Below are 27,062 nucleotides of genomic sequence, written 5' to 3' on the forward strand. Positions count from 1 at the left end.
GGTGGAAACATTTGGTTACTGCAGCATGACCGCTGAGGATGCAGGCCAGTCAAAAGGGGTTCTGTGAGCCCAAATAAAGACTGTTTATGTCTCTAGTACAAAAAACAACATGTTAAGGCTGATTGACGGGCTTCTCATGTCTTAATTATTATACAGTGGACTTCATGCAGCCAGAGAAAATGGGTGGTACACCTTGTTTATTAAGCAGGGCCCAAACTGCTCACTCGCTCAGGGCTGGGCTTTGACATTAGTCTGGAAAATGAGTGTATATCTCTCCCTCTGTCAGTGTGACTGTACAAACTGTGTATTGGAGCAGCACGTCATTGCAGGTAATGTCTGAAGAGTGTCTCATTTCTCACCTCTGTTTAGAGCAGGACAGAGAGTTTGCTGAGCAAAAAGCTTTTGCCCGCAACACTTAAAACACTCTTGAATATACAAATGCTGTATAAAAAATAACTGGTTTACATTTTGCAGGCTGTCGTGACATGAAATTGTCTCCAGTATCTGAGAAGTCTGTGATCATTTGGTGGATAACGATGACTGGGTCAACAAGGTGATTCTTAGAATTACCCATATCTTATCTTGAACAGGATGTTCATAATGTCAAATCTACAAACCTGTCCTAGTTCATAAACAATTGCTCAGCACTATATCTTTCAACAACTAATGAAGTACCAAGTTACAGAAACAGAGGTGTTGTCTTCAGGGTACTCCAGGACTGTCACCTGGGTCGAATCCACCAGCCAGCTCTGGCTTTTCCACAGAAATTCATCCATGTCCTGGGTTTCCTCCCACTGTTCAGACATGCATGTCAGGTAAACTGGAAACTTCAAACTGCCTATGAGTGTGAATGGTTGTCTGTCTTTTCAGTGTTAGCCCTGCGATCGACCCACCTCGCACCTGATGTGCTAGGATTAGTCTCCAACCTCCCTACATCCTGACCTGGTTATACACTGTGGGCTGTTTGTTGAAGACAGGAGCATGGCCCTGTGGAGTTTATGATCAGTGCCTGTACTGTCTGTATCTTACATTCAGCACAGACAAGAGTGCATTAAATGTGGTAAAAGATAGCAGCTTAGCAATACAATCACAATGCCAGGAGTCGAAATGTGGAAAACAATGCAGGTTTTACAAACAAAAACAGAACACATGGACCGAACTGCAGTTGACGCATTTTCCATTTTACTGGTCATTTTGATCTTATATCTTTATTATGATGATGCAAAAAGTTAAATGCAGCATGTATATTTAATTATGCCATTAAAATATATCTATTTATATTCTATTCAGACATACTGTTGGGGTTTTTTAAATTGCCTCCTTTCGTGTCTCAGTGGTTGCTAATAAAATGACATGTACTTGGCATGTAAATGGTGAAAATTCAAAATGAGCGTGCAACAGCATCAAACCAACTTAGTGGACAACCTGTGCAACCATCTGATAACCACACATACAATACAGCAGTTACATAAGGAGACTTCTTTTTCAAAACATCTTCCTGTTTTTAGGGCATCTGTTCAATAGTTTCCTCTTCCATGTTTGCTATGGGCTATTCTTGTGCCCCTATTCAAGTTTTCTATGCTCAATTAACTGCCTGTTGTTTTGTCTCACATTCTTCTTTTGTACTGACAAGACTGTCATCAAGATATCCCACGAGGTCAATCTTTATCTGGCATGTTTATCTGACAGAGGATTTCACCTACTGCTGGATCTCACCTGTACTGGCATCAATAATTCAGTGAGATCACAGGTGGTGATGAGTAATTGTGGTGCTTAATGTCCACTAAACTCGCACTGATTGCAGAGGGGCAGCACGCTGCTGACACTAGCTGTAGTCGTTAATCCCCACCGGACCAGATGAGAGTTGAACCAGAGCCCTTCTCTCTCCATGTCCGTGCGTCTCTGGCCCTGGCGCCAGCACCCTGCGCTCCTGCCTTCCTCACTCTGACTCAGATTCAGGGGATGATCAGACGCAATCCACTTCTTTTATCAAGACATAGAGCCAGTGTCAACCTCTGACTCTAATTTACTGCTTGCATTGAAACAATAATGGCAGACCTTGCGGCTGTATGGATTTTTAATAGCATGTTGTAATGGCTATCGTCAACAGTCTCACAGATTTACAACCTTTGTAACAATCTGCTCCTGCTGAACACTTAGGAGTTTGATGTGAATATCACAAGCAGCAGGACATGGCATGTCACTTTTATTTTTGCCCCAGTGTTTACCAAATGGAAACACCAGCATGGTTATTATTCATAATGTGCATTGACAGTGTTTTGCTTTCAAAACTAGCCGAACAAGATACTCCTATTAACTGGCCTTCTGCCGGCAGCATGTGTCCTGTCTTGTACTAAAGAAAACCATTTGTCAGTAAAAGCTGTGTTCTGTATGATTACTCCCAGAAATCACAGGCAAAGCTCCCTACTTGTTGAAGAATGGACATTTAATGTGTATGTTGAGGACTGCCCAAACAACTCCGTAGGCATGAAATGATCTCCATGGATACATGTCAAACATGTTTTTATCACCATATGTTGTCATACATACATGCATGAACAGACCTCAGTGATGTTTCACACAAGCAAACAGCAAACTACTGACAAAGCAACCACTGTAACTAAGTTAAGAAAATAAACCACACATCAACATGATCACTTTTCTGGGATTCTCCACGACCCTGAACAGGATGAGTGGTTTAGAAAATAAACAGATGGGTACATTTCATAAACCCTGGACTGTGCCACAGGAATAAGAACAGACTTTTCCAGTGTTTAAATTGAATTTAAATGATGCATTACAAAAGCAAATTCATAACATATTTCATTTTGTTAACCCATTTACTGATGTGTCTGCCTATCAAATTATATCCCACAGTTCATTCACTGCATGCTTTTAATGTAATTTAAGTTGTAGAATCAACTACATTCTAAAGTTGTGTAAACTGTGCACCACCTAAAAAGCAACGTACAGAGCTGCAGCTGGAGCTCTGACTGGCTAGCTGCTGTGTTGGCAGGAGTCTGACAAGTCAGGGGTCCTAATTAAACACAGAAAAAGTTTACAGTTATTCCAGTGGTACACTGCAGACTCTGTAACACTTGTCTAGGATCTATAAATTGTGAAAACAATGAGTACAATATATATAGCAGAGTATTGCTGAGGGTATACAATATAATGATTTTTTTTAGATAAAAGCTTCTCAGTGAAATTGATTTTCTCTGAATGTATTTTCCTCTTAAAGCAAATCGCATAAGAGAGGAAGGAAGCAGAGTACTGGACTGTGCACCATCTCTTTTGGCATGGTATCAATAAACTAATTCCGTTTATCATTATGAAGAGGATGAGCTTGAGACTGGAAGCATCTGTGTGCACTCAGGGTGGGTTTCCCAATTAAATATTTAATATGGTCCCAGAAATAGCCTGACATTGGTCTCAGACGTCTCTCCTGAGAGTGGACGTAGGGACAGAAACCATCAGTGTCTTAAATCCTTGGTATTCCCTGTATACAAACCCAGAAAACCTCAGCATGTGGTTCCACTCAGAGCATAATGACTGCGATTTCCCCACGACATGATAGTTGCAGAGGGCTGAACAGCACGGTCTCCAAACCACCCTCCTCTCACCTCAGCACATGGTCTCATACTATATATCTACTGGCAGAGGAACTGCTTTTGGGCTTTAACCCCCACAGGATGCATACATGTGGAAGAAATGTTCTCTAGTCTAATTTAATTTCCTTGATTGATTTTGTTAACATTCTTGATGTATATTACAATTCATGTTTTGCATATTATTACACTTTAAAAAAAAAAAAAAAAAAAAAAAAGTAGAGCTATCATGAGCACTCTGGGGTCGGCAGTTTTGTTTTACACTTGCAGCCACTCCTTCCCCCTCCTCCAGTCTTGATTAGCTTCTCCAGCTAATGGAGAGTTTCCTGCGCACAAGAAAATAAGCACCAAACAAATTCACAGGAGACATTCGTAAACATCAGATGTACAAAAAAGTCACAACAAACCAAAGTGCAGTGAAGGTGTGGTGTGAAAAGAATGATTTAATCTGAATTTCCATCACAGTCCTTCAGCCTGTAGGATCATGAACATGTAACAAGATTGTGCAGTCAAATTAAAAGTGTAGCCTCTCTTAAATGGAAAAGCTTGACCCCTTTTTTATGATGTGTTTACACTTGCACCACTGGCTCCTGTTCTACCTTTGTTTGACAAGATGAAGACATTAAACGTCTCTCTTGTCTCCTTATGTTAAAGCGATGGTGGGCACTTCAGCAGATCCAAACAACATCTTGAGCATCCACTCAATTAAAAAAAATCCACATTTAGTGTTTAACAAATGGCCTGGAGTAAGCTCTGATGGCAGCAAGATTTACACCCTCAGGCTTATGCCAGTGGCAGGGAGTGGGAGAGTGACTGTGCAGCCTTTTTCAAGCATGGGAGTATTGGCAAAGACCAGACGATCTGCGGTGCAAATTGAAATGCAAGCTTGTAAAGTCCAGATGGCTGCCACAGATCAGGCCTTCCCTATATGCTGTTGGTCTTAAGACAGAAATACCGATTAGAACGCATCGTCTATGAGGTTGCCATGGAGAAGAGGGAAACATTCCCAGGGAATATAATATGTGGGGAGCGAGCATGTAATAAACAGGCTTTCCAAAGCATTATGACAGCTCCGATGATTTACAGGCTGCCGTCATGAACTGAGCTAATCCGGGACTGTCCTGCACATTGTAAATTGGGTTTTCTTTTTCAAGGAAGTATGCAGTTGGTGTCAAATATATCTTCAGAGTTACAACTCATTTAACACAAAGCAGGGAAAAGGTAAGGGTGTTGCAAACATTTTGATGACATACTGCTGAGGTCAAGTGCACTGGAGTACCACGTTAAAGGATTTGCACACGATTAAACACATGATGAATTAAAATCACAAACTATTATTCACCGGCAACACACATTAGTCTTGTCAGCTGCACAAAATGAATGTAAAAAAATATTTTTGCAAATGGCTTATTATGCAGTATAAATCACTGCATGCACAGTACACTAATGTTACCATTACAGGGCTCTCTCTGTAATGGTGAGAAAGCTGCCATGGCTGATTCCACTATCAACAACTCAGCTTGTGCCAGCTGTTGTGCTTGACTAGACTAGGACCAGGTCCAGATCCACCAACAACATATTCTCACGCAAAGACAAATGAGCAGCTGTCAAGCTGTCAGCTCCACAGCAGTGACCTTCATCTAAAGAAACGCCATCAGATGGGGCCTCTTGGTCATCAAGTCTAAAAAGGCGCCAGTGTTTTGCTTTTGCCCGCTTTTCCCTTTTGTGAATGCACTTACAACTCCACAACTTCCTGTCAGATGAGTGACAAAGCGACCCAGACTAAAAGAAAGAAAAAAAAAAAAAACTATTTAAACCTGAGCACGGCAAAAGGAAGTGGAGACTACATATATGATGTATATGATGGTGAAGAAAAGCATAATACAACACAATATGATTAAAATGTTAGATTCAAGATCATTTGTTTTAGGACTGACTTTTATTAACTAATAAATACAGATGAAGCTTTCTATCTACTGTGGACATAAAAACTCCTGTTCAGTGAAATGAGGACAGAACCTCTGTGTAGTCTGTGAAATGTTCAGTGAGTTTGTCACGATACAATTACTAATTCAAAAATAATACTATACAGCCACTCTGGGGAAAAAAAAAAAAAAAAAAAAAAAAGTTTAACATTTTGGGAAAAGTGCTTGTTTGCTTTCTTGTTGAGAGTTAGATGAGAAGATCGTCAGCACTCTAGTGTCACTATTTTGAACAAGAAGCAGGGAGCCAGAGGCTGGTTAGCTTAGCTTGGCATGAAGACTGGCAGGAACAGCTCTGTCCTTGGGTAACAAAATCCAAATACCAGCACATCCAAAGTTCACAAATCAACATGTTTGTTTGTTTTGTACAAAACTGCTGGTGGTCAGCTTTTGGTAGCTTCAGACAGAGCCAGGCTAACCATCTCTTGGGTGTAGCTGGATATTTAATGGACAGATATGAGATTAACTGTCTTGTTTAATTCTGCACAAGAAAGTGAATCAGTGTATTTGCGAAAACATAAAGTACTGTGAACTAAAGCATCATCTTATTGTCTTATTCCTTTACAAACTTCCTTTACTAATGACAAATGCTAGTGTTTGTATTCAGTTAGCATCATAACTCCTATAAAGTGATTGCATGATTATCGTTCCCCTCAGAGCCACTAGTGTGACAAAATAATATTTCTCAGTAGAGTCATCACCATGAGCAACCTTTTTCACACTGTCATTTTTTTCATTGTGTCAGTTGATACTGTTGCTAATATAAAAATATTGATCATAGTTGATTTTAAGAAGAAATGGTTGAATAATTCTACCAAACATATACCAAAACATTAGAAATATTCAGGATGAAAATCATCAGAAAAGGCATATATCTACCAACATATATGTAAATCCTTATGTGAGTTCTTATGGAAAATTCAAGGTGGGAATAAACACAGAGTCATCACAGCTGCAGATGTCGAGCTGATCAGACCAAAGAAGGAACTGCTCGGTGACAAGACAGCTAAGCACCGCGGCAGACCACTGGATATCTGAAGTGAATCGCATGGAAGGCATTTGCCTGATTGTTCTTCTTCAGTGCACCGGCTTGAGTAACACTGAGATAGCAATCTATTATTTTCTTTTACTGCTTTGAGTCAAAAGGAGGGCACTTATTTCCTGTTCTCTACAGTTGGGGGTGTCTCGTGCCTTGTGGTCTGGAAAGTTGACCACAAACTGTATTACAAATAAACCTTTCTAGTTGTACTATTAAAGTGGAGATAACGAGCTATAATTGCATTTTAACAGCTAAACTTAACAAAATAGTCCAATATTATTATGTTTACTGCAAAACCTTTGTAGAAATGAATGACAAAAAATGTTGCTGAGCCTTGGAAGTATGTGTTTGACATACTGCAGCGTCATTTGATGGTCAGAACAGGGGCCAGCTGTGGAAAAGCCTGTCACATTGTTGACATAGTCAGGTGACGGATACTGTTAATGGGGTAACAAGCTCAGTGTAGCTGCTACATGCAACACAGAATCAGTGACATTAAAGAATAAGGAGCTGATGGTCATCACATACTTTTTAAACGTACCAGTAAACGTTGTGTGTGTCACTGATATAATTCTGCAGTTTTAGTGTGACATTTTTACACACTTCATACATTTTACAGGCTCTGATGAGAAGGGATAGTTCTTTGCTTATAGTAATATCTATATATGTGTGTGTGTCATTATTAATATGTGTGTGGCTCTATTAGGGTACTGATCCCTGTATGGCTTCGACACACAGGCACACTTTTCAACTCCTCCCCTCTGCCTTCAGCCAGGGTGTGATTAAAGCCAATGCAGTCTTGGGCAACCTGCGCTGAGAGAGGCAGAAAGAGAGTGAGAGACTAAGTGAGAGAGAGAGAGACAGAGAGAGAGAGAGAGAGAGAGAGAGCAAAAGAAAAAGTGGGCAGCCACTCTGGTGCACTCTGGTGGTTCTTGCAGCAGCGTCACCGCTTGCTTGATCTCCAAACAGTCCAACTGTGGCACTGTGGCTCATGCAAGATTCAGCGAAAACACTGCAAACTAATCCCAGTGGATGCATTTAAAAGGACAACGCTGGGTTTTCTTCTCGAAAACAACCTCTTTTTTTTTAAACTTGTTATATTTGGACATTTTTCTTGGATTCATGAAAGTGCTGCAACTCCTTGAACTAATATTGTTTCTGCTGTGGACAGTTTGGATACATCTTTTTGGAGATCATGTTCTTCTACATACAATCACATCTTTGGAAACATGGAGAGCCTCTATTGCCTTTTGAATGCCGCCCGACAAGACTCCGGAGGTGTGAAATGTAAGCTGTGACTGCAAAGTAAATACAACTATTATTTAGTAAGGAAAGCTTCAACAACTTTTTTTGAGCAGATTTATGATGCTTGTAAAAAGTGCATTTTTTACAGTTCTGTTAACTTTGACATGAAAAACACCCCTTCACCTTCTTCTGCCTGAACTGAGCTGGTGAATAATGGTTGAAAACCTGAACGTTTCAACATTGCCGAATGACTCAACATCCTACCATGATCCGGTCGGACCTTGGAGCCTAGTAGTCATGATCATCATCATACTGACCACAGTGGTGGGAAATCTGCTGGTCATCATTGCTGTAGCACGTACTTCGCAGCTACAGACGACAACGAACATCTTCATTATGTCCCTGGCATGTGCAGACCTCATCATGGGGGTCTTTGTGGTGCCTCTGGGGGCCACACTTGTGGTGACGGGTGACTGGAGGTTCAGCGACACGTTTTGTGACTTCTGGACTTCTGTGGATGTCCTGTGTGTGACGGCGAGCATTGAAACACTGTGTGTCATAGCAGTTGATCGGTATATAGCCATTACGAGGCCGCTCCGTTACAAGGTTCTACTCAATAAGTGCCGCGCCAGGTTAATAGTTTGTTTAGTGTGGGTTGTGTCTGCCTTAATTTCCTTTGTGCCAATTATGAATGGGTATTATCAAGCAGAAGATAAAGAAGCACAGGACTGCTACAATGACACTAGATGCTGTGACTTTGTGACCAACTGGGAATTTGCCCTTATATCATCTACAGTGTCTTTTTATATTCCACTGCTCATAATGATTTTTGTGTATGCAAAAGTTTTTCTAATAGCGACACGACAAGTCCAGATGATAGATAAGAATCGCATGCGTTTCCAGAATGACTGTGCAACAGCACAGATCCAAGTTATCCCCAACATCAACAATATCCTACCATCTGCGTCTGCGGGCTCCAGTGGCAACAACAGCAACAGTGCAGTGAAGAGAAAGAGTGCCAAGCGAAGGCCGTCACGGCTAATACTGGTCAAAGAGCACAAGGCCCTCAAGACTTTGGGTATCATCATGGGGACCTTCACTGCGTGCTGGCTGCCATTCTTTGTCACCAACATCATCAAATCTTTCAACAGAGAGATTCCCCCTGAGAGGATCTTCCTACTGTTAAACTGGCTGGGTTACATCAACTCGGGCCTCAATCCCATCATCTACTGCAGGAGTCCAGAGTTTCGCACTGGGTTCAAGAACCTGCTGGGCTGCCCGTGGCTGTCCACCCTGCAGCTCAATACTTTCTATAAAGAGCTGCGGACTCGTTGCTCCTGCTTTCTATGGCAAGCTGAGTCAAGCACGGCTGGCTCTTTCCAAAAGTCTCCTACCAGTAGGACCGAGGGCAACGAGAGCCTGGCCAGTTCACAGGGAAGCAGCAAAAGTGAGGAGGTTTCCCCCACTCCCCAACAGTCCAACGGCAGCACTCAGTTCAGTGACTTATCAGAACCAGAAACCAAATTGTAAGTTCCTTTGTCTTATCTCATTTTCACCATACAGTCTTTTTTTTTTTTAACTGTGATGAATGTTTTAAAAAATTCCACTTTCTCCTAACACAAAAGCACATCTACCTCCTCTAGTATGAAAAGTGAAATCAGTGTTTAAAGACAATGAAGTGTATAGTTTTGACTGCTCAGGTACATCCACTGACAAGCACAACAACAGCAGTTAATAGAAGCACACCTACCAGTCACAATGACAACATCCTGATTATATATCATTAATATGCATTACTGTTACTTTTCTGAATATTTCAGTTGATAAAATTATTTAAAAATACAAATTTTATAATACTACACATAATATTTTATTATGAAATCTCAGTGCATCTTATTTGAGAGTAGCTCATAGACTTCTGATCAACTCTCTGTGAGACAGAGTTATATTAGAGAGTCTGTGAATGTGGCCACTGATTTGAAATCCTGGATTTCCTACTTGCCTTTGTTCCTTTTTTCCCATTAATTTCATACGGCTTAGTGTTACATCAATGGTCTATCATATGACATGTGAGCGGATCATTTGACTGCTGATGCAGAAGTGTGAAGACTTAGAGTGCAGAATCAATGTCACAGAGAATCAAACAATTTACATGACTTACTGCTCCTGGACATCCTGCTGGGTACTGCACAATGATGTTGATAAAAACACACCTATGCATACATACTTGTGTGCTAATTTCAGTTAGACAAATAATGGTTGCCAAGAAAAAAACTGAATAGGAAAAACTTTATAATTTTCTAGTTATTTCTAGTATTACAAAAAGCCACTACTTTTTAGAGAAATATTAAGTTTACATTTTAAACAAGTTTGAAACACGCATCAAATGCAGTTAAAGTGTCTTTAAGGGTGGGTTTCATGGTATTCAGAAACTCGTAATTAAGATATATCTTTAGGATATATCCCCAAGGCTACAGATATAATTTGAGAAATTATGAGTTTGATAGAAAATGGATATTTTACTTTCCACTGTGCAAAAAATAAAAGCAGAAATCCATATTTGGAAAAGTTCTAATACATCAGTGTGCTGCTGTCCAGGAGTAAAATAGATTGAGTGGACAAGTGCAGAAAAATAAATAATTTCTGAAGTATTGGCTGCTGTTACAATGTTACAAAACTAAAAGTGAAACTTAATATTTAGGTTTTGATGCACGATTCAACAAACATTTGAGGAGTGTACCTGTATCAGTTACTGCACTGTGGTACCTGTAACCAATCTTTGAAACCCAGCTGAAGACAAAATAACAGATGGCTACAGTACAGTTGCTGGTACTGTGTTTGGGGTGGGTGTTATGTTTTTTAACACACTTAACAATAGATAACAATGCCATTTAAACCTCAAGTGTAGATTTTCTTTTCATTATCTGGTATCTGAAAAAATGGTGTCTCATCATGATAAAAATGGCTGTAAAGAAGCTCTGTCAAACCACTAGGTGATGTGTGAGAGGCTGATTTGGAGAACTGCATGAGACATGAGGACATTTCCAAATATTAGTGCGACTCACTGCCTGTCAGTGGGCCTCAGTGTGCCCTGCCCAACATCCCCTGCAGCAGATAAATCTTTATCACATACACACAAGACTTCCCCCAGAACTGGAGAGGCTGTTTACAAGACTGACAGCCAATGAGGACACCCTCATTAACACCGGTTAACTGGGGTTGGACAGCTAAATATATGATTCATTATTAGAGTAATACACAGCCACAAACTGACAGCAGGCCTGTCACCAAATACAGGAAGATACGTAGTAATAATCATGAGTTATAGTCTAATTGGTTGAATGTCTTTAGCTAATTTATGAAGCAATTCTGGTGTATGGTCTGAGAATTGTTCCATTTACATAATCAATTAACAATATTTGCTGTCAATTTGAATTTGAGGTCTGAATTTGAATTTAGTTCAAAAGTTGCTTTTTTCAAAATTTAATTAAAATTTTAGAAATTGCGAAAAACATTTCTGACAAAAAGTTTAGAAATGTTCTGCTTGTTGCAACATCAATTCCACATATTATTACAGCTTTATTACAAATAAGACAAAGAATACTTTATGAGAGTTCAAAAAGTTATAACTTATAATGACTAATATTTGCATTTGACATTGTAGCTTGTGCATATGAATTTCTACTAACATGCACAGTAAGTTTGAAATTGTTTAAAAATGACTAAATTGAGGCACCCTCAAAGCTGAATGGTTAGGGTGCGTACCATGTGGGCCCTAGTGGTCTGAGCAGGCGGACCCCGGTTTGACTCCCGATCCGGATGGACCTTTACTGCATGTCAATCCCCCAGTCTCTCCCTGTTTCCTGTCTCTCTCTCACTGTCCTATATATAAAGGCAAAAAAAAAAACTAAATTCAGATTAAAATACATACATTTAATTTCAGTAATGCACATACAAATATAAAATAAGTAGTTCAACTACAGAGCACAATATTTAAATGGACAACTCCTAATTCAATTTAATTTGACAGGTGGCACAACTTTTATACCACGCAGCATGCTTTGGCATGTGAATTCCCATAAGTAACCCAGTTTTATGAAAGAGAGATGTTTCACTTTAAATATTTACTCTTCAAACTATATATCTATGTTTCTCTTCTCCTTACATGACATCTCCTCAGTGGAATTTTACAGACATAATCAATGGGGCTGTAAAACGGGAGACATTTAGGAGCATATAAAAGTCTTCCTTAAAAGGAGTCTGTTGTGCTCTGTAGTAAATCACCCCAAGGGGAAGGCTCAGCGGACTCACCCGGCGCTTTGAGCAGGATTACAAACGTAAGTAAGACCAGCCGCTCACGAAATGACTCTAACGGGGGCCACGGCTCGAAGACAGATTTGAAAGAGTATGACAAACTGTTCCGGGTAGAGTCAGGACCATGTGCTCCACAGTCACCACTGGCAACTTTCTATATCTATTGTAGAATCTATCAACTTGCAACACAAACGAGCAATTAAACAGCATATTTCCTTTAAACCCAAAGGACAACATGTAACAGCAGGGTTGGTTAAGTGAGGGGCTGATGTATCCCAGGTCTGATAAAAAGCAACGCACGACCACGGACATAAATGGTTACTAAGGACAGGTGGCTGCACTGCACGCACTGCACAGAGTAGCCATTATCAATAGTTACTTTGTTTTCACAGAAATACATGCAGGCATATCACTGCTGCCCTTATCAACATCCACAGCAGCCTTCAGCTTCTGTCACGTATGCACTATGTTTATATGACAAGTGCAACTTTTCATAGATTCCCTGCATGACAGCATTTTTAATTCATTTTTCATTATCAAAAATGATGTTTTGCCACAGAATTAATAATAGTTTTGTTGTGTCTTCCTTTGTTGTCAGTCATGCTGCTCTACACTGAGACAGCCTGCCCCTACATTAGTCCTAATATGCGTATTGGAGTTATTCAAGACAAAATCTTGTATGTATTTAAAGGCATCGCTCTGTGTTATGAGCAGAGGGAGTTTGTTAGCACAGTTTATCCGTGATTGGGAACACTAAAGTTAAGCTAACACAGAGCGGAACATTTTATTTCATAGGGCAGCAGCCAACTAGGTTGTGGACTAAATTGCAGCGTGAAAGCGGAACAGAAATGAAGAGTTTCTGTTGGATGTCTGATAGAGCTGGTTTAGAAACATGACTAAAACTCTCCTCTTGAGCTTATGAAAGACACAGGGCTAATATGTCTGCAGAGCCTCAGTACAGCAACCATAGGGGCAAGTGAGAGAGTGGAACAATATCATTATTACAGAGCTCACACTGTACAGGAAACACGTTGTGTGCTTCAGCTGTGCTGGTGCATCACAATTAAAGTATCAAGAGACACACATGAGGAAACGGCTTATTGTTGCCAAGTAACTGAGGAGACAGCTCGAAAAACTGGAGGAAAGAAATCTCACACAGCCGTCGAATGCGCACTCAAAAAAATTTTCCATCGTAGAAAAAAAACTATAGGACACTAAACATTAATAAGATATCATGCGAAAAGCAGACACCAATGGCACATGGACAAGAAATCACAGAGTCCAGATTTTGCTCTAAAGCAACATCTGATGGGTCACAACAAGCAGTGCAGGCGTTTACACTGACCTGCTGCTGAGAACAGATTGTATGGACTCTCTTCTCATTGGTAGCCCACAAAAGAATCTGCTCATAAAACATAAAAATAGATAAATATGGTATATATTTGGATATATGTTCTCAGCTTGTGAACTTTCAGCCGTGGTGAGCTAAATAAACACAAATAACCAGACATCACACAAAGCAGAGAGTGATGGTGGAGAATGACATTTCCAGTATAAATACTGACTCACTAAAGTCATTGCAAGTGGCTCATTACTCCAAATGATTGTGTAAATATTTCAGACATATTAGTTGACAACTCATAAGGACAAATCTAAAAGGACATTGTGTTTATGAGCCTGGCATTTCAGGTTTATACTGAAAGTAACTGTGTGTTACTGGAACAAATTGTCATCATTATGCTGGCTAAATATGAAGATATAATTGTATTTCTCACACATGCATGCTGTATCCTCCCAGAGCACCTGATGCTGTACTGAGGGACACTTTGTTAGTGTAAAAAAATATCGCATGCAGTAAGTGTGAGCAGTATAAACAGTCTAATATGCCATTTAGTGTGTAGGATAATGTGTTAAACAGGAATTTGAACAGGCGACAGACTTTGTGCTGCAGAGCTTGTGATTGACAAGCTTTTTACTACACTGAGCTGCTAATGTGTGGCAGGTTACAGCTTACATGTGATTTCAAAGTGAATGCTGGTGTAATAAGTTAAGACACTGCAGTGAGCATGTCATTAGGCACACATTAGGGCGACATGATGTTTTAATGACGTCTTAGGAGGGGCTGGTGTGCGCTAATGCTTTTTTCCCTGTGCTCTGAACCCTGTAATTCTGAGCTTTTCTCTGCAGTACGCTAACTGTGCCTCTGACCCAACTTCACACACCAACCTCCATAATGTGCATTTAGTTAACTTAGAGTGAGATCAGGCCCAAGAGAGCATGAAACAAGGGGCAGGCTAAAGCAAAACATGATGGTAGTGACCTGTGGGAAACCTCCAGCACTCCTTTTCAAGCCTGGCTGATATCAGAGCCAATCACTGCCAATCACGGTCTTTAAATGGAGGCATCCGGGAGTTGAGCAAACACTTGAGAAGGGTATAACTCTAAAATGTTAGAGTTTGGACAGGTAAAAAAAAAAAAGAAAAAAAAAAAGGAGCAATGAATCCTAACTGGATGTTCTTTGCATTACTGAAGCTTCAAGACTGTGCATTATATTAACAGCAGAATTCAAGATATCAATACTCTAATGTTTGATACTTGACAAATAATTAATGAATGATTTTAATAATTTTAATAAAATATTTACTTTTGTATTTCAAAGCTGCTGGAAACATTTAATAGATTCAAGCCATTTGGAAAAGCACACACGCAGCCCATGGCTTGGTCATAATCAAAAATAATCTCAGAGTACACTGATTTACTATACTCAGAGGGAGTCTGTATGTAAAATGTAACTTTAAGTATATTTTAAATACATTATTACACAAGAGTTCCTTTCTCATGCTGACTTGTTTTTTTTAATGGTTATTAGGATTAATTGCAGTATAACTAATTTTGACAATTATAGATTTCTATACCGGACTTCATGCTGGTTAGCTGGTTGAATGTCTATTTTCACGTCACTGGTGTCTGTAGCCAGCTGTTCTAAGTTAAATTATATGAGATTGAGACTTTTTAATTATTGATAATGTAGATCCGTACATTACACTAAGTTTGGTATGTTATCAAGCCTTACTTTTCACAGGAAAATAATCTGTAGCTGAATTTTGTTAGTGGCTTTATAATCAGACTCTGGTATGTCATGAACTTTTTTTTTTTCATATGTACATTTTTAATATTCATTCCAGCAATTTGTAGAACTACCAAGGGACAAAACAGCAAATTACTGAAAATAAGGTAACTAACTGATGTCTATTTGCAGTCATGATGTCAGTGAATGCCAGGCAGATGAGAGGCAGGTTTAAAGACAGAAAATACACATGCCACAGATGATGGATGGGTTTTCCTTAGTTCTGATGAGCTTAGCTCCTTTGACTTAATGGAGACTACAAAATGTGCACACGCCATGTCTGTGGTTCGTAATTTAAAATAATCCAACGACTCAACAGTGAATGTGAGATTCAACAGAATGTATAACAGAATATTATTCCTGGAGGGTTTTCTTCCAAATGCATCAGCTTAAAATCACTCTTACCTTTAACACGAGTGCAATAGTATATACTGTAGAAAGAGTTAGACTCCAGAACTATGGGAATTCTGATGAAACCACATTGTAAATTGCTTCCTGCATATTTCTTCCTGTATGCTTTCACATTTCTGTGAAGCTTACAGTTCTTCGTAGTTTATGTCTTCCTGTGGAGACATGTACAGTAGAGGTGATAGCATCAGAATTCCTGTCTTGTTGGGGGAAAAGGTTTAGTTTCACAAAGGATAAAAGGATGAGGGCAACTTAGCAATAACTTTCTGTAATTAGAAGAAAATAAATAAATAAAAGGGAATAGGTAACAGTGATTATATCAATGCTGTTTTCCCCATGAAACCACTAACATACCTATAAATAACCTGTAAAACAACAAACCGTTGTTGTTGTCTTGGAGCTTTCTTATCTGATAGAAACTGAAATGTTGTACAGGGTGTGACCAGCACAGGCCGACAAGTCATACAGTAATGCACAGTAAAAAGCAAGTCAAAGATATAATGAGGTTCATAATGAGATAGGAGGGAGCGAGTACTTTTCAGTTGTACTGAAATCAAATAAGACTTTAAAAAAGGCCTATGTGTCCAGAATCATAAAGGAGAGATAGGAAGTTTAAAGCAAACAAGAGTGAAATACTCAGAGATGAATGCTGTCCTGTCAATTTAGGACAATTGCTGCCTTTTATCTTAACTTTTAGAAAATGACACAATTACAAAACAGAAAGTCAGACTGATTGGAATGGCATTTCCTCCCAGTATGATGTCACCTCATCTATTCCTATCACCTTTAAAATACTCTATGTGCATAATAATCACACATCTTTTGTAGAAGGAAATTCATCTCAATGGAAACACTATATGCTAACATGTCCGTCTCTTTTCAGCTTCACTGTGCAGGAATAGGACGGACGAACTGTAAAATGTCAAGCTACTGAAGGGAACTATGTTCTCCAGATGTTACTGTGATTCCTGCAGAGGCTGAGACCAAACAGCAGTGAGGAGAAGCTAAGGAAGAGTACAACGACCGGCTCTGACAAATGTAGCCAAACCCAATGAAGTGACTGGATTGACTGTATGGAAACAGACAGTGACTGTTGCAACTCAGCACTTCACAGACATTAGCTGACACCAAAGTTGAACTTCCCAGTGTCACCTAAATACTGTTTGCAAAAGACTCTCTGTTCCTGAATAGCTGCAAGTTTTAAATGCATTCCAGTAAACTTTTGGACACAGTGTATGTGGCCTGTGGTTTCAAAAATGACAACGTAAACACATTTTGTACAGTATATTATCTGATAAGTTATATATTTATGATACACTGAATCTGGAGGAAAATACAAAAGTTGTCTAACTTGATGTAAGGTCACAATTTTGGCAAGGCTGTCTTTACTGTCCAGTAAAGAAACATTCATTTTCATCACACAAACTGTTCAGTGTAATATCAGCTAAACCAAAAGGGCTGCGCATTCAAATACTCAAATCTGGTGTCTGTTTTCAGTCTTAATCTTTCTGTTTTGAGCCTGTATCCGCACAATAGTTATATTGCTTAAATCCCCTATTCTATATTAAGTTATACCATGGCTATGGAAAATGGCTGTTATATCAGGACATCGCAAACAAAACTCATTACAGTTTAAGCATCAGTGTAAGTCATTGTGCAAGGTACAGTATTATAAACTGCAGGTTAACGTAGCAAAATACGTCCGCTACATGCTGTGTAGCCAGCAAACTCCCTACCCTTTTTTTCCCTTTGGTAAGTGGTCATGGTATAAGCTCAATAACTCACTCTGAAATGTCCAAATATAGAAGAATAATGGACTTGACATGGTCAGCCATTATTTTGTTGTACTAGGACACCTTGTTGTGCGTTATTAATTACATAACATCATCTGTTGCATTGAGAAATAAAATGTTATTAAACTGTGTGACAATGGTCATGTGTGCTTTGTGTGCAAACAATTGAATACATAATTATGAAATTTAGTTGATGATCAATACCACTGATCAAGCCTGAATAGTAATAATCAAACCTCTGTCCGATGATGTTATATTCTAGCAGTAACATGAGCCAAAGAAAACAAACAGATGATAAACTGGAAACCATGAACACTTTAGTTAGGGATAATTCATTGTAAATTAATTAATTAAACAAAATTATTATTTACATTTTGTGAAGTTTTTTTTAAAAAAGAACAAATTTCAAAGTGAGGAATTCAAACCACATTAATCCAATTAGATGATTTTAGAAATACATTTATTATAATGCTTATATATTCAGTTGTCTTTGACATTAAATTTACAAACTAAAATTGAAATGATACGGCCTTTATTGACCTCCATACACCACAGTCATATCACGTCATCAATCTGCACTATATAGGTTCCACAATATTTTCATTTGTGACCCCATAAAATTAATAAATGTTTGTACTTGTGACCCCTCACCACAGTTTATGACTTCAAGGCGGACAGGAGTTGTGATCAGTTTGATTAAAGGATGGTTTGGCTGTTTCATTCTAAGGATTTTTAGAGGCCTGAGGAGGTGAAAGTATCCAGTACTTTCACAAGTCAGGACAAAATAAACATCATTTCAAGTAACTGTAATATCTTTTTTCCTTTCCCATCCCTTTAATCTACAAGTGAAGCCATGGATTTATCATGGGAGCCCCTAGGGGTTCTTGGCCCAGACACCAGGAATCACTTTTCTTTAACATCCAACAATGTAAAACTACTGTTAATACAAGCTTAGGAGACCGAGTCAATTCTAAACAACTTCATTTTTTCTATTTTAAGCAATCCGCCACCCACTGAAACCACCATCATCTCTGGCTCCTGCTACTGTTTGAGCAGACATCATGTCATGTTATGAGAGGAATTTACAAGATTTGGGCCTTAAAAAAATAAACCAACAGCAGAAAGCAAGATATTTGAAAACAAACTTTGACCAGCTATTGCTTTAGCTGCCAGGCTACTGAAATATCATCCAGCAAAAAGCCACAACAACTCGGAGTGGAAACAATTATCCTGTCTGAAGTTAAGCCACAGTCTTATCAGCTGATTCCTGTTACAATGTTTTCCATGAGCAGGATTAGATTGAAATCAATTCTAAACATTTTTTAGGGAAAAGAAAAGAGAAGCCACCACTTAAGATACAATTGGGTCTATTTGATAAAATATGAATACAGGAAACACAAAGTGCCCCCAAATTAAAACTTATCTGTGTAACACTCTCTCTCTCTCTCTCTCTCTCTCTCTCTCTCTCTCACTCACACACACACACACACACATGCGCGCGCGTCAAGTCAAAACAAGGAGTTGAACAGTTTTTAAAGAGCAAATCCAATAGTTTTTTTTTGTTTAAAAGCAGCTCTTTAAATAAGAAGACTCTCTGTTCCTAAAGACGTAGTAATATATTCCATGTTACTTCACTGGAATTACTTTTAAACAATGTATTTCCAATGTTTTCTATTAATCCTGACAAAGGCACTCTAATCAAAACAGTGGTGTTTGATTAAAATATTTTTAATCTTGGATCTACTTTGAAGTGTGCCGTATTTTTCTCTTTCTTCTCTTGATTGCACATGCAAATCACTAGACTTAAAATATGCAGTATTCTGTTCAACATGATTATTTTTTCTGTTGAGCCTTTTCTGTGCAAACAGCTTGTCCTGAGCAGGGTGATACAGCACAGTTTTCTTCAGGACAGATGGATATTTTGAGGACACGGGACAAAAAAACAAACAAAAAAAGCCCTTTGACACTAGACTTCAGAGCTCACCAGTTAGAGGTCCTTTAATCTAATTGAGTCAACAGCACTTTATTGGATAAAGTATCGTAGATTCATCCTGGTAACACATTGGCGTGACTGAGGTACATACCACTGGGTCCAGCCTACAACCTCTGCTTTAGCATCGTCTTTCTCACTACTCGCACTAAAAATAGCCTCCTGATATGACAGTATAGTTGTTGATATATGAATCAAAGTGTTTCACTTTGATGACCACAAGACTGGAGTCACAGAATTTAACAGTGGCTTCATTATAGGAACTTTGCTTTTAAAGCTTTGTACCTGTGTTTCTGGGCCCATTTTGTTGTTTGGCTGTAATTTTTCTAACTCCAGTGGGGACAATTGGGAAAACAAAGATATCACACCTGACATCCTGACCTGACATCACACAAACATTTCAACTGCTGCCACAATGCAATTTGATGTGAAGAAAACACATCCAGCAATCGACAAAGTCACACAGAAATGTTTTGTTGTCACTCCCCTAGAATGACATGAAATGTTCAACAAACAGTGGGAAAAATCCATCACAGAGTAAGCAAAGATAAAGATTTCTGTAGGCAGGCAGCTGTCTCATTAGTCCAAAATACAATGCCACAGCTAAGGTATATAATACATTTTAGGAAAGGATGTAATTCCCCCTATTCTTTACCTGGAAAAACTCCACTGTTACACATAATAATGCTATTTTCTGATGATAAGTACTGGGAGAAATAGCACACAGTACAGTGGATGAAGAAGGCTGCAGAAAAGTGTCTCTTAAATTACTCCTTTTAAAAGGAGACTGGTTTGGCCATCTACTGCCATCTAGTGCAGTGATTTGTGATCAACAGTTTCATAAAGTGAACTACAAAGCCTAGCTCACTGGTTTTCTCTTCCATACAATAGCTGCAAGATATTTACTTTGATTCTGAGTTTTCAATCACTGTGAGATTCACTGCCTTCATCCTCACAAAATGGCTGTTCTTCCAATCTCTGCCCAGAAGAACTGCTCTATTTTCCAGAGGCCGGACGCTTGAGCACTATGGTGGTGTTTTATTATTACTGAGGGGAGGCAGGATGTCTCTTCTTTAAAGGATCTGAGTGAGGAAGTGTGATTTACTGTACCAACACATTTTGTATCATCACTAACAGATTTAGACAGCAAAGCTAGAGGCAAGACTGATCTCTACTGATCTCTGCTGCTGGGATTTAAAAAAAAAATCTACTCTGTACAGAGGTGGATCAGTGAAAGTCAGGAAAACAGGAAATCTTTTGCAAAGAATATGCAAAAATGTCCAGCTCATGCTGATTCCTAAGAGCCTGAAACGCTGTCATTGTGTCTTCATTAATTTGAGGAGGCTACAGGCCTGTTTTACATCCACCAAAACAAACCTTAATGAGGAGCAAAGGTTCGTCAGTTTTGATTTGTTGTCAGCGTTGGAGGCTGAAGCCAATACAAGCGGGACTGGCCTCGTCTTGACCAAAACTGATAACCCCTCCACAAAGGCTAGCCTATTTGATGATAGCTCACTGTGATGGCAAAAGTAAACTCACCAGGCCCCACAAATTAGGGAGTGACAAACTCATCCATCACCGTTGCCGGGGTGACAGTATCCAAATACGTGCTGTAGCCTGGCAACAGTGCCTAAACAAAAGGCTCGCAGCTAGCGGGCCGTTTTAGCTGGCTGGGTTCAAGATGAGCCGACCCAGCAGTGGCCATGATGAAAAAGAGGTCAACCAAAATCGAGACTCAGGAGGTCATCTCTCTGTGTTTACCAATACTCACCCCACAGCAGCAGCAGCGAGTCTTGAAACAAATCTGTTGTCCGTCTTCAAGAAAGACACTCAGGCCAGGAAAGTTTACCTCGCGGGGAGAGGTGAGTTCCGACATTATTCCTGACGATTTTTAATTTGTGTTTCTTTACAGGTCCAAACCGGAAACAAGAGAGGTGGGTGGGGTTTTATAGTCGCTCACGGCTTTCAATTTGCGTATATTGAGCCTCAGTTAATTATTTTGTTTTAAGTTGTTGTCTTCCCCGTTTCCTCGTAAAAATAAAATTATGTGTGAGATAACGTGCTTTCCCCAGGCCCGAGTAGCCTGAAAAAATGCACGCGGGTGTCAGTCATGTAGCGTTCACGGTACATAGACAAGAGCTATTGTTACAGAGTGTATTTTTCATCAGCTTAAATCAGAGCACGAGACTTAAATGATACAGTCGACGCCTGTAATCCATTTACGCTAAATTACTGACCCAGTCTGCAGGTTCATAGACATTTTGTTTGACACATTACTGTGAACTAGAGAGAGAACTTCAGTGAAATCAATAAATACAGATACTGTCGTGGTGTACCCAATAGCTCTCCAATTAGGGATCTGCAGCTCCAGGATTTGTATGATTCCCACTCACCTTAATCACCTAGCAGCTGAAAAATCTAGGGCAGCTGGGGGCTTGAGTGTTTTTGAAATACCTGTGAGAGAACTCAATCCTGAAATCATCCCTTTTACACTTTATTATCTTCTTGATAATGGTACAATAACAAAATAATAATAATGATTATTATTATAAGGTAGCTACGTTGCCACATTGGTTTAAACTTTTTACCTCTTGCTGCCTGTTAAAACTGAAGCGCATATATCTGAGGAATAGTTCTTATATAAGCTGGACTTTCTTAGAGCCTCACAGTTTTCCCTCACGATAACCTTTCCTGTCCTTTTCCAGTTGATGATTTTTATACTGTGTTTTATTTGATGAAAAAAACTTTTGCAATAACTGTCTTTTACAGAGTATTACAGCGAGGAGGGGAAGACCTTTGAATTGCGCCTCATTGGGAAAATAAAGCAACAGTTAAGCTCTGATCCCACTCATCGTCCAGAGTATCCATCTTCTCTCGGGCTATCTGAATTCACCAGGCGAGCCACAGAGGCTGCTTTGGGGAGGAGCTCTCGGGCTATAGTGGAGAATCGGGTAATCTCAACTGTATATGTATGTATGTATCTCAGTGTCAGTGTATATATGTGTCAGTGTATATATACACTGACAGTGTATAATTACACCTCAGTTTGCACAGGAACGAACAGAGAGATGAAGCAGAAGCCTTTAGTCAATCATCAAATCAATCAGCACCGTCATTACCTGAACACACTGTGCAGAGGGATTTATAAGTATTCACTCACAGATTTATATCCAGCTTCAACTCAAGAGTAAATCAATACAAGATCAGCACTCCAGTGTTTTAGCATCATAGTCATATTAATAATTAAACTTGAGGTGTTTCCTGACTTTTGTTGCAGGCGTTAGGTGTCCAAACTCCTGGTTTTACTGCTGCTGTGCGTCTTGGGGCTGAACTCTTGAGACACTGGTATGATATCAGTGCTGCTTGGTGTGGGCCAGTCTACCTGTCTTCCCCTTGTGATGGTAAGAACAACCTCACTTTGTTAAAACATAAAGATAGAACCATGACTTTACAGGCTTTTAAATGTTGAATCTTGAAAGAAAACAAACTATTGTGGCTGATAATCCCAGTGTGTTGCTTGTATATACACTACGTTTACCTCATAATATTATCAACAAGAGAAGAAGATTCATACCACAAATAACATATGAGAAAATGTTGCAAACAGTGGCCTCCAAATGTATCCATAGCAACCTACGTGTAGTGTAGAAAAGGATTTAATATGAAAATGACTGTCCATAAGCATGCAACTAAGTTTTCCTTCACATAAGGTACTGTGACTTTCAGACACATTTTAATTTGTGAGGTTTCAGAGGGAATTAGGTTGGAAATGAAAATAGTGAGTGTAGAAGGAAGACAAAATGTGAAGGACTTAATTTCAAGGCACAGAGACCCTTGGCAGACATTCGCTGAGAGAATTTAACACCTTCCAGTCTCACTATTTTTGCAGATGCCAATGATTTCGTGGAGATTTGGAGGTAGAGGAAACCTGCAAACAGAAAAAAACGGATACATTAAAATTAAGTTCCGCATGGAAGTGAGGCTTACGAAATGGGATTTTTTATTATTTATTTAATTGCTAGAATTAAAAATGTCAGTGTGCATAGTGTGGGTGCATGTGTAGAAATGATAGAATATGATCTTTAAATGTGATAATATACTGTGTGTCATATAGACGCCAGTTTAAAGTAAAACACTTAATACACGTTACAAATGCAGCTTGGGTTGGCAATAATTAGCTGATTTTCAAAAGGTATTTACCATAAAATGAGGAAAAAAATCAGATTCAGTCACAGTGGTGGCAGCATACTGTAATTACATGCTAGGTAATCTTGAGGAGTTTGTTCTACCTTAGGCATCTAATATAATATTTTGTCTTGATCCTTGCTACAGACTCACTGGCTGGTATCTTCCAGGCTGCAGGGATCCAAGATATCCGTGAGTATTATTACTGGGATGATAAGCAGCGGGGCGTTTGTTTGGAGAAGCTTCTGGAGGATCTGGAGAGGGCTCCTGAGCGAAGTGTTGTTGTTCTGTCGGCATCTGCCCACTACCCAACCGGAGCTGATCTCTCTCAGAATCAATGGGCCGTGATTACACAACTCTTGATGGTAACTGACGTGTACACTTGTGCTCAGAGCCTAAAGTTATTTTTATCAGACAAGTAGCTCCTCACTCCTGCTTGGATCGTCATTTGCTGTCTCGGCACTGTTTCAACAGAGGCGCAGGCTTTTCCCTTTCCTCTTGCTGCCTGCTCAGGCGCTCTGCTCTGGAGATTTAGAGCGGGATGCGTGGCCTGTACAGCACTGTGCATCGCAGGGGATGGACCTCCTTTGCGCTCAGTCGTTCTCCCACTGCTTTGGCCTATACGGTGAGATAATGATGTAATTTATTTCAAGAATTTGTCACCCCTATGGCCAAAGGGACTCTTGCTGCTCGTCAAAATGAACCTTCACTACAAACTAAGAGTCCAATCTGTGACGTTAAATCAACACAAAGAACAACCCAAAGATGTTTTGCTGTTTTAAAAGTAACTCAGCAAGTCAATCTGAACTCAATTTTCTTCTCTTCTGTGCAGTCAGATAGGGTTAGAACTGCATACAATGGAGAGGAACAAGGACGTTTGTCTTACTGATTATCCACCAGAGAGTACATGCTCATGGTATCAACAGAGTCACAATCACATTTTCTGTTGCCTTCCAGTTTTACTCTGTTGAGAGTTCTGTATTAGCATCATGTAACTCATTGTGAGGCAGATCATCTTTTTGCTTGTTTCTTTATGACCTGGTGAATATTGACTTGCCCAGAACTGAGGGGTTATTTTGTCTTTTCATTCAAATATGTCTCTCAGTGATATTGTCATTATCACTGGAACAAAGTGTTTCTTTACCCCTGTTCATCCTCTTCTTCTTCCCTTCATCAGGTGAGGCTGTTGGACACCTCCTGTGTGTCTTAAAGCAGAACTCCCTCCTGTTATCTGTGCAGTCTCAAGCAGACAAAGCAGTCAGATCACTGTGGGCCCAGCCATCTGTAGGAGGAGCACATGTCGTTGCCACAGTCCTCAGTAACCCAGCCCATCTTGTTGAGTGGTGAGTCACGTTCCACAATCTGGTATTCAAAAAATGTGGCTCGGATGGTAGCATTGCTGCTGTATCAGTAGATGTCCCCCATTGATGGCTGGACTGTTTGGGGCAATTCCTTTGTGCATGCAAAGCTTCAAAAAGATTAACAGGCAGTGTCCTTAGCATTTAATGGTTCTAGAGACAAAATTCTTCATTTTCAACATTTTGCACTGAATGTTGTCCACTGTGTTTCACAGGAAGGGAGAGGTTAGGCACATTGTTGAGAGATGTATGCTGATCAGAGACATTCTGAAAGAAAAGCTGAGGCTTTTGGGTACTCCAGGCTGCCAGGACCACCTGACTCAACAGGGTGGACTCTACTGTTGCACAGGCTTGAATGGTGAGGAGGAAACAGCACAGTTTCTGCCATTTTGGACTTGTGAAATGTCTCTAACTAATCTACAGCAACTGATTCACCGCACAAGCCTCTAATAATGACATGACAGAACGCAGTCGGGTATTAATGATTAATAAAAAAAAGTTTTCTCAGCGCTTGCTTTACTGCTCTCCTCTTTATAATCCTTTGAATTTGATAATTGGCATTTACCGTACATATTTATAGATTCATTACTTTGAACTGAGTAATTCTGTCTGTGTTTGAATAGAATATGCAATTATTGCACTTTGTAGTTGGCTCTGAAATATGTTTGACTCACTTTATGCCTGTATAGTCACAGATCCTAACCATAATCTGTGTTCATTAAACAAATGTTCATGATTTTGATGCCATCAAAGGGATTTGCAGGGAACATTGTTTACAGAAGTTTTACGGTCTCTGATTATTTACTAATAATCACATCTGTAATTCATTAATATATGTTATTTTATTTTTTTTTTTTATTTTACCAGAATGTTTTCTCCTTTTCTTTAAACACTACTGGTATTTTACAATAAAGCATCAAAGCCCATGATATTGACATGAATACTTATGTGGTTTCTCTCTACTGTTTTTTGGTCTGCTATAGATCAGCAGGTGGAATTTCTGTCAAAGAGGAGACATGTGTACCTCCTTCCTGGTGGCTGTCTAAATGTGAGTGCAATCAATGGCCGTAACCTGGAATATGTAGCTGAGTCCATCCATCTGGCGCTGACCACTTCACTCTGACCATGTGGCTTTTGATTGAGATCTGAAATCAGTGCAAGGGGGTTTTTCAGCCTCACTGTAAAATATTCAGATTGACCCTTTCATATATCACATTAAATTGTTCTGTTTAGAAAAATGCAATTGCTTATTGAACTGCCGCTGACTTTTCATCATTCAGCCATTAGTAACTGTATCAGAGATCAGGGTGTGATGTCCTTTCAGGTGAGATACACAAGCCAGGGATGTGTTCATGTGTCCTGCAATAGGTCAGCCATGTTAGGGTAAAACAATATGACAGCAATGCAGTGAACCTTTTGTTAAAATTTTGTTTCTTTACCTTCTTGGTGTCTGCAGCAAAACACTGCTAGTTACTCAAAGAGTTACAGACTTCATTGTATATTTATATATTCAAATTTTAGGCTATAGCCAGCAGCGGGCTAGCTCCCCTTAGCTTGTTAGCTTGACTCTGTGAAACAGTAACATCACCTCTAAAGATTTAAGTTCACATGTTTCACCTGGTTTCTTTAATTCATAAAAAAAACTTATAATGTCAGCTTCTAATTTCCATTCCTGGAAGCATGGCCAGTTTATCCTTTAGACAAAGCCAGGCTAGCTAATAATAAGTATAATTTATGTATATTTATATTATATATTCCTATGTAATTATTCCATAATGTATAATGGACATGTCTGTGATTAATGTCATGACTTTTGACATGTGAGGCATTTTATATTAAATTGATTTGACTTGTGTTATATATCAGTGACTGTGTGTCTTCAGTGACTCATAATTCAACTGGGTTTGCTGAGGGAACAACCTTGACTAAAACATTGTCTTAAGTGTCCTCTGTGTCTGTGTTTTTGAACAGACATTTACCATTTTTTCTATACGTGAGCTCGACACATTTCTT

At 39.3% G+C, this 27,062-nt stretch overlaps 2 protein-coding genes across 2 annotated transcripts; both read left to right on the top strand.

Moving 5' to 3' along the window:
• Positions 1-7,460: 7,460 nt before the first annotated feature.
• Positions 7,461-17,647, top strand: adrb3a (adrenoceptor beta 3a). Its single transcript, XM_051075221.1, has 2 exons — positions 7,461-9,400; positions 16,607-17,647. The coding sequence occupies exons 1-2, from the start codon at positions 8,088-8,090 to the stop codon at positions 16,623-16,625; spliced, it is 1,332 nt and encodes a 443-aa protein (XP_050931178.1). The 5' UTR covers positions 7,461-8,087; the 3' UTR covers positions 16,626-17,647.
• Positions 17,648-21,108: 3,461 nt separating this feature from the next.
• got1l1 (glutamic-oxaloacetic transaminase 1 like 1) lies at positions 21,109-26,907 on the top strand. The gene is made up of 8 exons (XM_018669674.2): positions 21,109-21,368; positions 22,276-22,457; positions 22,784-22,907; positions 23,839-24,056; positions 24,166-24,316; positions 24,869-25,034; positions 25,265-25,407; positions 26,033-26,907. The coding sequence occupies exons 1-8, from the start codon at positions 21,188-21,190 to the stop codon at positions 26,170-26,172; spliced, it is 1,305 nt and encodes a 434-aa protein (XP_018525190.1). The 5' UTR covers positions 21,109-21,187; the 3' UTR covers positions 26,173-26,907.
• Positions 26,908-27,062: the final 155 nt, after the last annotated feature.

This window comes from Lates calcarifer, linkage group LG13, assembly GCF_001640805.2.
Source record: "Lates calcarifer isolate ASB-BC8 linkage group LG13, TLL_Latcal_v3, whole genome shotgun sequence".
Taxonomy (NCBI): Eukaryota; Metazoa; Chordata; class Actinopteri; family Centropomidae; genus Lates; species Lates calcarifer.

Coding starts and splice junctions, on each gene's coding strand:
- got1l1 (XM_018669674.2), top strand. CDS start 21,188: ATGAGCCGACCCAGCAGTGGCCATGATGAAAAAGAGGTCAACCAAAAT. Junction 21,369..22,275: donor AGTTTACCTCGCGGGGAGAG/GTGAGTTCCGAC, acceptor TGTCTTTTACAG/AGTATTACAGCGAGGAGGGG. Junction 22,908..23,838: donor CCTGTCTTCCCCTTGTGATG/GTAAGAACAACC, acceptor TCCTTGCTACAG/ACTCACTGGCTGGTATCTTC.
- adrb3a (XM_051075221.1), top strand. CDS start 8,088: ATGGTTGAAAACCTGAACGTTTCAACATTGCCGAATGACTCAACATCC.